Raw genomic sequence first — 13,117 nt, 5'->3', positions numbered from 1 at the left:
AACTAGTTATTTTTAAATTAAAATTGATTTTCAAATCATATTTGATGCACAAATGTCAATAATAAAATAACATTGTTTAAATTAATAGCTTTGTATGAACAATTCAAAAATATGTGTGGTAAACAAATTTATTGATGTCAGAAAATTAGCTTGAATTTTTAATTATTCCTACAACACAATCTTAGTGTTGAGTTTAGCTGAATGATGCATTAAACTGTATTGAGTACTGCATTTGATATTTTCAGTTAAGTTAAAATTGTTATCATATCTTAACTGTTTTTAAATTACCAAATGTATTCCACGTCATATCCTCCAGTCTACATATTCTGTACTAATTCCTGCTCCTGCTGAAGGAGCTGAGAATGTGCATCCTACTGCTGAAGAATTTTTAAATGCACATGGTTGTAAGTATAGGGTTGATTTTTTTCCAACCTGTTTTGAAACTAAGTGTTAATCAAAACTTAAATTTAATAAGTAGGCATTTAATTTACTTGTTAAGCATAGATAAATTATCAAAATGAACTTTGTTAGCTTTACTTGTGCTAGAACTCAGTAATGAACAAAATTTAAGAAATTGCTATTGTAGCTCATTATTTTAACAATAACTAATCAACACTTACTGTCATCACAAATAAAGAACAAAGTAAGATAAATAAATACCTTTGTGCTGAACAGTAAAGTAAGAAAAAACAACGTCAAAAGAGCACAAATTGCCAATTACAGCAGACGCGTGTTTCGGCATTACACGGAACGCCTTTTTCATTGCAAAAAGTAATAAGTTTATGTATGAAAAGACATCCGATGTCTTTTCTTCCCTGAATTCCTTCCCTGAAAGGGGAGGTGCACAACTAGACCCCACTAAGAGTCTACATGCCAAATTTCAACTTTCTAGGACATACCGTTCTTGAGTTATGCAACATACATACGTAAATACAAACATCACAAGAAAACTCGTTGTAACTAACTTGGGAATCGTCAAAATGGATATTTTGCATGTCTGTACGTTCCTAGGCAATATCCACGTGTGGTCGGGTCGAAAAAAAAATTAACATTCATTTGGGGGTGAGCAAAATGAAAATTAAGGCCGATTTTTAGTGAAATTTTTTTTGCGAATACAATACTTCCTTTTTTGTAGAAGGAAGTAAAAAACAGAACAAGCCTGGCTTGTGTTTGAAAACCTTAGTAAAGTACATTTCATTTTAAATGCCTATATCATAATGATGTGGTTTTCACATTGTATGAAATATTTTACTGGATTAACTTTCTCTTTCTGTCTTCTTGCTGGTGAAAGTGTGACTATTATTCATGACAGAATTGAGTCTGCTTATTTTAACACTAATTAGGGTTTATTCTTTTATCATAAACTTTTTTATCTGTAGATTAAATATTAATTTACTTCTTGGTATTTTGTAAATACTTGATTAAAATATGCTTATTATTTTTTTTAAAGTCATTTTAAATTGCAGGTGAAACAGCTCCTAAAAAGGTGAATTTTACCTTTGAAAGACCTTAAATTTTACTAGGAGAGTGAAAAATCCTCTACATGTGTAATTACTGGGTTGTTCCCCCAATTGTTGAAAACAAAAACAGAATTTTGCTCCAAATAGTTATAATGTACAAATATTTGAACTAATTGTATCAATACGGTATCTTTATCTTATTATTCCAGATTTTCTGGCTATTTAAAGCCTTTCAATTGAGTCTTTAATATTAAGTACAGTCGACCCTCGTTTTATGCAGGGGTTATGTTCCACGGAAATGCCGATGACGCGTAAATTGAGACCTAATAGTAGTGTTAAAATAGGGGTTTGTTTCCGTAGATAAAAAAATAGTTCATTCTCGTGATGACTAATTGCATAAAAGATTTAATGTGTACTTATATCGATTTTACGCATAACATGTATGAAGAAAACATAAACTAATTTCGTGTTATGTTTATAAAGAGGAGCTGGCAATGATAGTCTTTTGATATTCATTGAGTTTTTCTCTGTAAATTCTTTGCAAAGTATTAACGCATCCATGACCACTTGCGTCATTTCCATAATAGAAACTTCCTTCACTAACAAAATCAGAAAGATCATTTCTATTGGCTAGGAATGGCTCAAAATTTTCATTGTGAACGTTTTTGGTTCAGACGTCGGTATCCTCTTTGATTTTGGCCTCCTTTGTCACTCCTAAGAGCTCTTTTTCCAGTGAGTTCTGAACTGTGTGAGTTTAATAACTTAACTTCTGGAAAGAGCTCTGGAACCAATTGTATAAAATGTCTCCAGTGGCCCAAGCTCGAATATTAGCACACCAAAATGCAGTTTATTACGTGTAATCTGCAATCTTTAGGAGTTTTTATTTTGAAAGAGGTGAAATTTTTATCTGTGTTTGCATTGCCGGATCCACGTAAAACCGAAACTCATCCACGTAAAATAAAGGTGTCAAATCTTAAAACGCGTAAAAAAACCCTGTGTAAAACAAGGGTCTACTGTAATTGTGAACTGTTATGACTCAGGCAAAAAAATTTTAACCTGTTAACATTTGTTAGTTTTAAAAAAAAATGGATAAATATTATTCATGAAATCATAGATGAGAGTCATTACCTTTGCCTTCAATAAACTGCAGTGATAATAATATTGGTCATGTCAACATATCCTGCATTGAAAGTAAAGTAACCTTCTGTAGCTTGTCCGATTTTTAAGTTTTAAATCTAATGATAATTTCTAGTTTGCACAAAAAGACTTTGTTAAAATTATATGAAGTCGAGCCCCGACTTACGCAAGGGATGCGTTCCAAGACTCCTCGCGTAAGTTGAAATTTCGCATTGTGAAAAAATATATACGTACAAATTTTTTAAAGCATACCAAATACTTTAAGGTACTTATAAACACCCCTCAAACTGCTCTAAAGCATTCCTTAATCATTACAGTTTCTTCCATAAAGAACTGAAGTTTTACTGTATTTAAAAAATAAAAAACTGTTATTCAACATGAAATACGTAAGATGCACAAAATTGAATGACCAATGGGAATAAAAGATATAAAATAAAACAACACAGTACGCACTGCATGCAGTAAAATTAAAATGATGCACAAAATAGTACTGTACAGTAGATGCAGTCGCAATATTTACGAGCTAAAAAATGAGGATACTAGTGATGATTTATGCTCTATGATCAGATCGTTATTCTTATCTAATACATTTTTAAATACGCTTCAACTTTTATTTCAAACGTTTCAATTTGTTGCTACATCTCCTCTACCTGATCTTTTTATTAATCCACAATGCAAGAGTGCGCGTAGCTTCCATTTTCATAACTTTTACTTTGCTAGACTGCTCTGCAAGCTTCAATATTGAAACTAAGTTCTAAACTTTTACGGACATCTTTTTGTTTTGACTTTTCATTGTACGTATGGAAGATTCACTCATACTTATTGTCGCGCTACCTTCAACCTTTTGTAACTGTTCAAGCATATCGAGAATCTTAGCCTTTTTAAATTTTTTTATCAGAAACTTTCTTTTTCTTCACACTTTCAAACTTTAGATGAAGGTGACACTAAGGTGCCATTATGGTTATTTGATGCACTAGACTAGTTTGGCGTGGGAACTTTGGCTGTCAGTGATGCTCAAAGGGACGTAAAAACATTCACAAAATCAATATTTAGTAGCCAATAACGAAGCTGATACTTCCTTCTAAAAATTCATGTTGTGGGTGAAAAATTCGCGTTAGCTCTAAAATTCGTTACTCGTGAAAAATTCTCGTTATAGCCATTTCGCGTAAGTCGGATCGCGTTGTAGCGGGAGTCGACTGTACAGTGAAATTTCATTACTGTAAAACTTGAAGGGACTGCAAATTTGTTCCTTGAAACAGGAATTTTGCTGCAATGTAATGGCAATCAACACGGGACAGAACACTTATCACATTGAAATTGGGATTTTGTTGCATTGGGATTCACTGTAATGATAGTTAACTGTATATAAAATACAATGGTGTGAACTAATGTGGGTGGTTAATTATGCTTTATTTATGTTTAGATAACAGAGGCTTTATGACTCAAAGAGGTCTTCCAGATAATGCTAGATCTGCTCGATATATTTTGAAAGATTTTGTAAATGGAAGATTGCTCTATTGTCATGCTCCTCCCGGAGTCAATCAAGAAGACTATCACAAGTTCCCAGAAGCAAAACTCAAAAAAATTGTTGGAAGTAATTCAAATAGTGAAATTGAGTTTAAAGTGAGTTAAATTTCCTTTAATTTACTCTTTTGTAATTTAAGGCAAAAAAATATTTGTTTTACACTATTTCTGTATTTTTTTTTTTTTAAATCCATTTTTAAGAATCAGAGACATTTTTTGCCACTTGATGAGCTTACATATTTGAGCTTTAAGGAAAACTTTCATTTTTCCTGCACTGTTTTATATTGTCAGCCAATGCATCTTCATTTACTATTTCATAGCTATAAAAAAAAAAAAAAAATCACAGAAAGTTGCACAATCATTTTTTCCCTTTTCTCTTTTTTGATATGAATATAAAATTCTTTTATTATTTACAAATCCATAAAGGGCAATGCCATAATTTTCTGTAAAAAAATAAAATAATTTGAATTTTGACCTCTTGAATTCAAATTATGTTTTTCGCAATCACGAGAGAGTGTGTGTACGTAGGTGTGTGTGTTTATGTGTGTGGGGGGGGGGGGCATGTGTGTTTGTGTGTAGAGGTGTGTGTATGTGTGTAGGCATGTGTGTTTATGTCTGTGCAGGTATGAGTGTGTGGGTAGTTGTGTGTAGGTGTATGTGTAGGTGCCTGTATGTATGCGTGTGTATGTATGTGTTTGAGTGTGTGTTTGTGTATGTAGGCATGTATGTGTGTGTGTACGTGCGTACATGTATGAGTGTTGAGTGTGTGTTTGTGTATGTAGGCATGTATGTGTGTGTGTACGTGCGTACATGTATGAGTGTAAGTGTAGGATATGGACGCAATCTGGAGACGGCTTTCGCTATAGGAGCAGCATCGTGAGGAGCCGGTCGACAGTGATGTTGCAGAGGGTGCTGGCGGGAGAATAAAATCATAGGAGCTCAAAACAGTCAAATGAAAGCAATAAGCAATCGTGATTGCTCAAAAAGAAAAGAAAAAGAAAAACAATTTGCATATAAAGCATTTTTAGCAGGAAGTTAACATCTTAAATTTCATTAGATTTTTTTTTTTTAACTGGTTTCATTTAACTAAGTTGTTTTCCTCAATTAAACATGTTGCTTGAGATGCAATTTTACATGGTATTTATAAATTTTATTTAACATGCCATTTTCTGAAAGTTCTTTTTTTTTTTCTTTTTTTCAATAAATATTAATTGTAATGTAGTTTAATTTGATCTTGCTATTAAATATTTCATAATTTTAGTTTTCTTATTAAAACTATAAAATGAATATTATATTTCTACTCAATTTTATTTCATGAGTCATTTTCTTGTATTTTTAGCCAATAGTTTTGAGTGAGGCAGACAAGAAGTTCTTCTCAAAAGTAAGAAACTTTTTTTTCTTCATTGTTTAATAAATCATCTTAAAATATGTTGAAGTATTTGATCAGATGAACAGACAGTGAGGTTTAATTAGCCTTTCTCAACCAGAGTTTCCCTGAACCCTAGGGTCTGCAAAATGTTGTTGAGGATTGTTTCATAAGCAATCAAGGTTCTTGATTATACTAGCTCTCTCTAAACCAGGGTTGGCAAATTTCTGCCGAGACAGTTAAAAGTATTGGTAGAAACCATTAAAACCGGCATGGCAAAAACCATTTTCTGCCACATTTGCGACAGAAACTGGCTAAAACTCACAAAATGACAAAAAATTAATTATTGACATACAACAGAAAATGCATGGAAAATAATTAATTGTTAATTTAATTACAATATTATCACAATTAAAAATCAAATGTTACATTTTTGGGACCCTGCTGTTGCCTCTTTGAAAAGGAGGTTTCAAAAATCTAAATAGTTCTTCGATTTAATATGCACAACTGAGAATCTTTAGAATATTCTTGCAATGGAAGAGCTAGCAGGCAATGCATCAAGGAACAAGCAATGTTAATGAAACTTTTGTCTATTGTATACATACATATTTTTTTTAACTGGTTCACCATGCAGTAACTGGGGGTAGTGGTAAATATTTGACTGACAAGTTAAATTCTGGCACTTTCTTCTTGAAGCACATTATAATTTTAATGGCAAACAATTTAGATGAAGCATATAAGTGAGCAAATTACAAGCAGTAATGCCTGTTTAATTCTGTATGTCACTCCTCTTTCCGAAGCACCCGTATGATTTTTCATCCTTTCTTAGATTAATCCAAATATTACAAGCATCTGCAGTTGATAAGTTTCCTTTCTGAACTAAATTAAGGGCACTAGCATTGGATTTTATTTTTTACAATGATGAAATGAACTTAATTTTTTAGTTTACTCAAACAAATATCATAGTAATTACTTGAGTTATTAAAGATGCTTTTAAGGTTTTGCCTGTTTTTATCGGTTATAACCAGTTTCTGTCACTGGCGCGGCAAAAACTAGTTTCTGCCGGCAGAAAGCCAACCCTGCAACAAAACAATTAATCTGCTAGTAATTTAATAAGGGCTGTACAATGTGATGTCTCATTTTTAATGCCATATGCAAGTTTTATTTAATCATTTTGACAGTTATTTATGCACATTGAAAGTTAGCATTCCATCTTGCAAGCATAATTAATTGGTGTACCAAAAAGGAGGGGGGAGGGTCGAAAGAGGTGTGAAGGAATAGGAAGCAGGGCTCCTAAAGCTTTTTTTTTTCCTCCCTGTATAATAAAGTCAGCTATGAAGGCTATACAAAAGGGACCAAAAGAGTTGGGATGATTTTATGCCAAGGAAAAATTCATCCCTTTAAATTCGTAGACATGTATTATTTTAAGGATAATGTTTAAGCAAGCTAAAAATTTAAAATTATTTAATGGCAGGAATATGTTATTAAAGATTTCTTTGTTCAAAGTAAAGAAATAATAGTTGCTTTCATGTTTATGGAAGAGCATGCAATATTTTTCTTCATTAAAAACAAAATATGCATCATTCTTTGTTAATTTGGCCGGGAAGTTTTAAAAGTGACCTTATACGCATGTAGCCTCATGAATATATCTTGAAGTACTATTTTAAGTCCGACATTTTTTTCTTTCAGACACAAGTGCATTTCAAAGGTAAACCTTTAAATACCGGAGAAGATGAATCCTGCTCCAAACCATGGAAAAAGCACTATAACAGAAATAAGAAAGAAAAATTGAGGAAAAAATGTCTTAATCCATATGATTAGACTATCTGGAACTCATTAAATTGAAGAATATTCTTTTGCAATAATCATTCAATTTATTGTAAATAAATGTTGATTTACTTTTTATGGAAAGAATTGAAATGTTTGTTTAGTTTTATATAACAAATTTTATTAAAGCTTGTTTTAATTAAAAATTAAATCACTGTGAAAAGTTTTTAAGTGTTACAATTTTTGTGAAAATTTGAGCAAAGTTGTAGAGGTTTACTTTTACATGTACAGTAATGTCTAAAGTTGTGGACACTTTTAAAGATTAGTATGCCTATTGAAAATTTTACGTTTAATGAAATGCAAACTTGTAAACATTTTGATGAAAATTTAAAACAAAATTCAAATATTTGCAGTACAAAAAAGTAGATTCTTTGACAAGCAGTTATGGAGTGGTTTGTAATGTCTAACTTTCCTAGTCAATAATTGTTTTGGTTCTTGGAACCAATCAAACATCAGTAATTGCTTGCAGAATTTGACATGGTTACAGTTGAAACAAGTTGATTTGCTTGGTTCTTATGAAGGAAGACTTTCTCATGTCAAGGTACCTTAACCTTTCTGTACCTAAGAGCAGTAGCAGTGATTGCCCCCCCCCCTAAATGGAAAATTTAGTTTCTCTGTTAGTTTTTAGTTGATGTATTTTTGTAAGAACACATAAATTTATGAGTGATTTTGAAATTAATTAGAAATATAATTTAAGTTGTATGGACTTTGTTAGCATGCATTGTTTTCCATAACATGGCATTTGCTTTTGTTAATTGAATGTGAGAAAACACTTGATCTTTCTCTTTTGTATTATGAAAGGAAATATATATTTTTTTACGAAATATATCCATAATTATTTTCATATGATTACATGAACTTAATTTGTGACTCTATTTTCATGAAATGTGCATCGTTTATTTAATTTCTAACCAAGTATAACATTGCATATATCATTAGTTTTTGTTTGAGAGTGGTTTGTGCGGTAACTCTATTTTTACAAAAGGTGCATCTTTCATTTGTTTCCTAACCAAGTACAACCTTGTCTTTTATCAATAATTCTCACTGACAAGTGGTTTGGTGCTGCTGGTTACTTTTGCCTGAAATTTGTGCGATCAGCCTAGTCTTTTAAAAATTTCACCAACGTCTTCCAATAGCTCTTTATGCAAATTAAAATGTAATTTTTACATTGATTTCCTCAGTTATATTTCCAAACAAATTATTAGAGAAAAGCTACCGTCGAACAGGCAAGTTTTAAAAATCTTATTTTACAATCTAAAGTTGTAAATATGATTTTTAAAAAGTGCAGCGTTAGAGAAAGAATTTTTGTTTTCTTGGCAAAATGCACGAATTCCTACTAGGAGAACAGACCAGAGATCAGACAGATTTATCAATTCATGATAAATTAGTCTAAACTCCATGATGCATAGAAACAGTTACAGAATTTTTTTCTAGAACTCCAGCTAAAAATAGGGAGGAGATCTTTTTGAGGGGTGAGATCTGAAATTATGGACAATCTCTTTGACATTGTGCCGGCAGATGCTTTGAAAGAGATCAAAAATGAAGAGGATAGAAAATTCCTAGTTCTTCAGAGAAAAGACTCTCGGGCTCCATGATTGGTTCTGAAAAAAATAGCACAAAAGGAGAAGAAAAAAATTTATGGGAAAAGAAAGAAGTTATTCAAAAGAAAAGAACTTGTGAAGAAATGAAATGATGACACTGATAAATAAATTTTAACGAAATTTCAGTACCTTCATGTACTTTTGGTGTTTCTTATAGAGTCCAAGGTGCTAAAAAAGAATATTTGCAAAAAATTTCTATCACCCTCCAAGTTTAAGAAATTTCATTAATAAATTTTGGATTATATATGCTATCCTATAGCAGTTAAAAGTTTACTATATTTTTCTTTTAGATGCATTTGATCCATAGACACATATTTTTTTACTCATTACAGCGATAGAACATGTAACAAGATAATAGAAACCGAATTCACTTTGATAAGTTTTATATATGCGACCTTGAGCAGATAAGCATGCAGCTTAAAAGATAAAAACAGCGGATTAGCCAAACACCAATGACAAAGTTATAAACCGATCAGGAACCAATAGGAATGCAAGCAAAGGCTAGGAGCTTTCTCTTAGGTACGACCCAGAAAGAAAGAATTCAATTGGACAAGGATTAAGCCGAAGCTTCAACAAAAAGAAAAGAAATTGTCAGTAACCGTGAACCGCAAGAAAGGAAAAGCAGAATGGAAAACCATGAAATAAAATAAACAGAAACAAAAAATATTCGAAAAAAGGAAAAATAAAGATAAATAGAAGAAAATTGGGGGGGGGGGTGTCAATCAAGACAAAAAGGTAAAAATAAACAAAGGAAGATAGAGAGAAAAAAAAGGGGGGGGGGATGGGGAAAGGACAGTATTAAAGATATGGGAGCCAAATGTTAGAAAAATATGGAACTGCACTAAGATCGTTAACTAAGTTAGAACTGTTCCTCAAAATATGAAAGGATTCCCAAAAGTCAAGAGCTGATGAATTGGGGCATTTTTGGATAATCTGATAAGAGTTAAAATCAAAAGAGTGATTCGAATCCCAACAATGTTGAGCAATACTAGACTTATTTAATTGTTGTTTTTTCACATAATTTTGATGCTCTTTCAAGCGAATTTTTAAAGCACGCCGAGTCTGTCCAATATAGGCAAGTTTACAACTACAATTAATTCTATAAATTCCACAACAATTAAGAGGGTGAATAGGATTTACTGCTCTTGGCTTTTGTCGGATGTCTTTTCATCCATAAGCTCATTATTTTTTGCATTGAAAAAGGCGTTCCCTGTAACGCCGAAACACGTGTCTGCTGTAATTTACGAATTTGTGCTTCTACTTACGTTGTTTGGTCTGACTTTACTATTCAGCACAAAGGTATTTATTTATCTTATTTGTGGCTTAAACGGGCCTTACGTTTACATTTTCTGCCTTTTATGCAATTTGTGTTTTTGTTTTTGTTTTCGGAATTTTTGTTCTATTGTTGTATTTTGATCGTGACTTTTTACTTCTTGTTTCTTATTCATTCTGTTATTGTTTGATTTTGTTTATTTTCATTTGTTTTGGTTTTGCTTTTGATTATGTCTCAAATCAATAGGTTTGCCGATCTTCGGATTAAGAAATTTCGTTTTTGGAACCATTTAAAATTTCTTCAAGAGTGTAGGCGCAAGAAAATTATTCCGAAGTTTATTTCTTTGAAATGTAATTTACCACGTTCTGTAAAAATTGACAAAGTAATCTTTCGGTCGAAATTGGCTTTACTCAGAGCTTCGATCCAGGAAACTAGGAAACATTTATCGTTTATTGAACGTGAATTTTATGATTTATATCTTTCGGTTTCTAATTCCATTCCCAACTTTAACATTATTGAATGAAATTCTTGGTCTAGAACCCTTCGTTCCTCTGATAAACATCAAATTGTTTTGAAAAAGAAATTAGCTATGCTTTGTAAATCTTCTCATGTCGTTCCTCTTGATAATTTACCTGTTGTTAATAAGAATGTTGTTGTTAATCTTTCTAGCGTTCCATTATGTAACTCTCAAATTGAGGCTCTAAAATGTAATGATAATTTTGCTGTGAGTGTTAATCCTTCTTTTTCAAAGCTTATTGCTCCTGTTGAGAAAGCTTTTAAATTTAGTGCCTTAACTTCCTCTCAAAAAGATTCGATTCGGCATCTTATAGCTTCTAATATTGACTTTAACTCGAAAATTTCTAAACCTGTATTTGCTAATACTGTTAGCCGTTCTGTTAAAGACTTAGTTTCGAATTCTGATCTGGTTGTTACCAAAGCTGACAAGGGTGGCCAAATTGTTGTTCTTGACAAATCATCTTATGTTGATAAAACTAATGATTTGATTTCTTCTGGGCCATATGCTGAAATTTCTAAAGATCCTAGTGATAAAGAGTTAAAAACTATTGCATCTGCTGTCAAGTCTGTTAAGTCTATTCCTTCAAATGTTAAACGCTCTGTTGTTCCATCTATTGCTAATTGTGCTAGATTTTATGCTTTACCTAAGGTGCATAAAGCTGGTATTCCTTTCAGGCCGATTGTTTCCAATATTGGTACGGCTTCGTACAAACTTGCAAAATATTTAGTCTCTGTGTTTTCTCCCCTTAGGAGTCACAATTTATTTACTATTAAAAATTCTGTTGAGTTTGTTAAAAAAATTCATAGTTTCGTTCCAAATAATTCTTTTATGGCTTCTTTTGATGTTAACTCTTTATTTACAAACGTTCCCGTCGAGGGTTCATTGTTATGCCTTCGTAGAAGACTTTCTGAATTTCATTTCACCAATACGGAAATTGAGGATTTAATTTTCCTTACCCGTACTTGTCTTAAGCAATGTTCTTTTGTTTTTAATGGGAATTTTTATATTATGTTAGATGGTCTGGCTATGGGTAACCCACTTAGCCCCATTCTTAGTGATATTTACATGCATTATTTTGAGGTTAAGCTGTTCCAAAAACTGCAGTTCCAATTTTATGTTCGGTATGTTGATGAATGTTTTGTTCTAATGAACCAGAATCAGTTTGAGAGTGATGAGGTTTTATCTATTTTAAACTCCATTGATCCTCATATTCAGTTTTCTTGTGAGAAAGAACGGAATAATTGCATTTCATTTCTTGATGTACTTGTTTCTCGTACTGAAATTGGTTTTGAAACTACTGTTTATCGCAAACCTTTTGCTGTCTCTTTACCTCCTCATAGACTATCGTCTCATCCTCCAAATCAAAAATATTCTGCTTTCAATTCTTTTGTTCATCGCGCAATTAATATTTGTTCTTCGTCGGAACTTCTTAAAGTGGAACTTAATTATCTTAAAGCTGTGGCAATTGATAGAGACTATCCGCCAACTTTGATTGATTCCATTTATAAAAAACTGTCAAATAAATCCCAAACTAATGTTCTTAACCGAACCTTCATCAGAAAGAATTTGGTTGTTTTGCCATTCTTTCCATCTGTAAGCTATCAGGTTGCTAAGATTCTAAAACGTTTCCAATTCCAGGTGGTGTTCTCTCCTATTAATAAACTTTCATTCTCTTCTCTTAAAGATCCTATTCACCCTCTTAATTGTTGTGGAATTTATAGAATTAATTGTAGTTGTAAACTTGCCTATATTGGACAGACTCGGCGTGCTTTAAAAATTCGCTTGAAAGAGCATCAAAATTATGTGAAAAAACAACAATTAAATAAGTCTAGTATTGCTCAACATTGTTGGGATTCGAATCACTCTTTTGATTTTAACTCTTATCAGATTATCCAAAAATGCCCCAATTCATCAGATCTTGACTTTTGGGAATCCTTTCATATTTTGAGGAACAGTTCTAACTTAGTTAACGATCTTAGTGCAGTTCCATATTTTTCTAACATTTGGCTCCCATATCTTTAATACTGTCCTTTCCCCATTCCCCCCCCCTTTTTTTTTCCTCTATCTTCCTTTGTTTATTTTTACCTTTTTGTCTTGATTGACACCCCCCCCCCCCCCATTTTCTTCTATTTATCTTTATTTTTCCTTTTTTCGAATATTTTTTGTTTCTGTTTATTTTATTTCATGGTTTTCCATTCTGCTTTTCCTTTCTTGCGGTTCACGGTTACTGACAATTTCTTTTCTTTTTGTTGACGCTTCGGCTTAATCCTTGTCCAATTGAATTCTTTCTTTCTGGGTCGTACCTAAGAGAAAGTTCCTAGCCTTTGCTTGCATTCCTATTGGTTCCTGATCGGTTTATAACTTTGTCATTGGTGTTTGGCTAATCCGCTGTTTTTATCTTTTAAGCTGCAT

At 32.2% G+C, this 13,117-nt stretch overlaps 1 protein-coding gene across 2 annotated transcripts in view; it reads left to right on the top strand.

The window, feature by feature from the left end:
- LOC129229566 (large subunit GTPase 1 homolog) overlaps positions 1-7,895 on the top strand; it is a 32,090-nt gene extending 24,195 nt beyond the window's left edge. For both annotated transcript variants that reach the window (XM_054863895.1, XM_054863894.1), the window contains exons 11-14: positions 286-404; positions 4,021-4,220; positions 5,461-5,502; positions 7,177-7,895. In XM_054863895.1, the coding sequence (XP_054719870.1) occupies positions 286-404; positions 4,021-4,220; positions 5,461-5,502; positions 7,177-7,308 (493 nt within the window). In that variant the 3' untranslated portion in view covers positions 7,309-7,895. The remainder of the gene's footprint in view (positions 1-285; positions 405-4,020; positions 4,221-5,460; positions 5,503-7,176) is intronic.
- The last annotated feature ends 5,222 nt before the right edge of the window (positions 7,896-13,117 follow it).

This window comes from Uloborus diversus, chromosome 9 (genome assembly GCF_026930045.1).
Source record: "Uloborus diversus isolate 005 chromosome 9, Udiv.v.3.1, whole genome shotgun sequence".
In the NCBI taxonomy this organism is placed as follows: domain Eukaryota; kingdom Metazoa; phylum Arthropoda; class Arachnida; order Araneae; family Uloboridae; genus Uloborus; species Uloborus diversus.
This window is presented reverse-complemented; position numbering and strand designations above follow the sequence as displayed.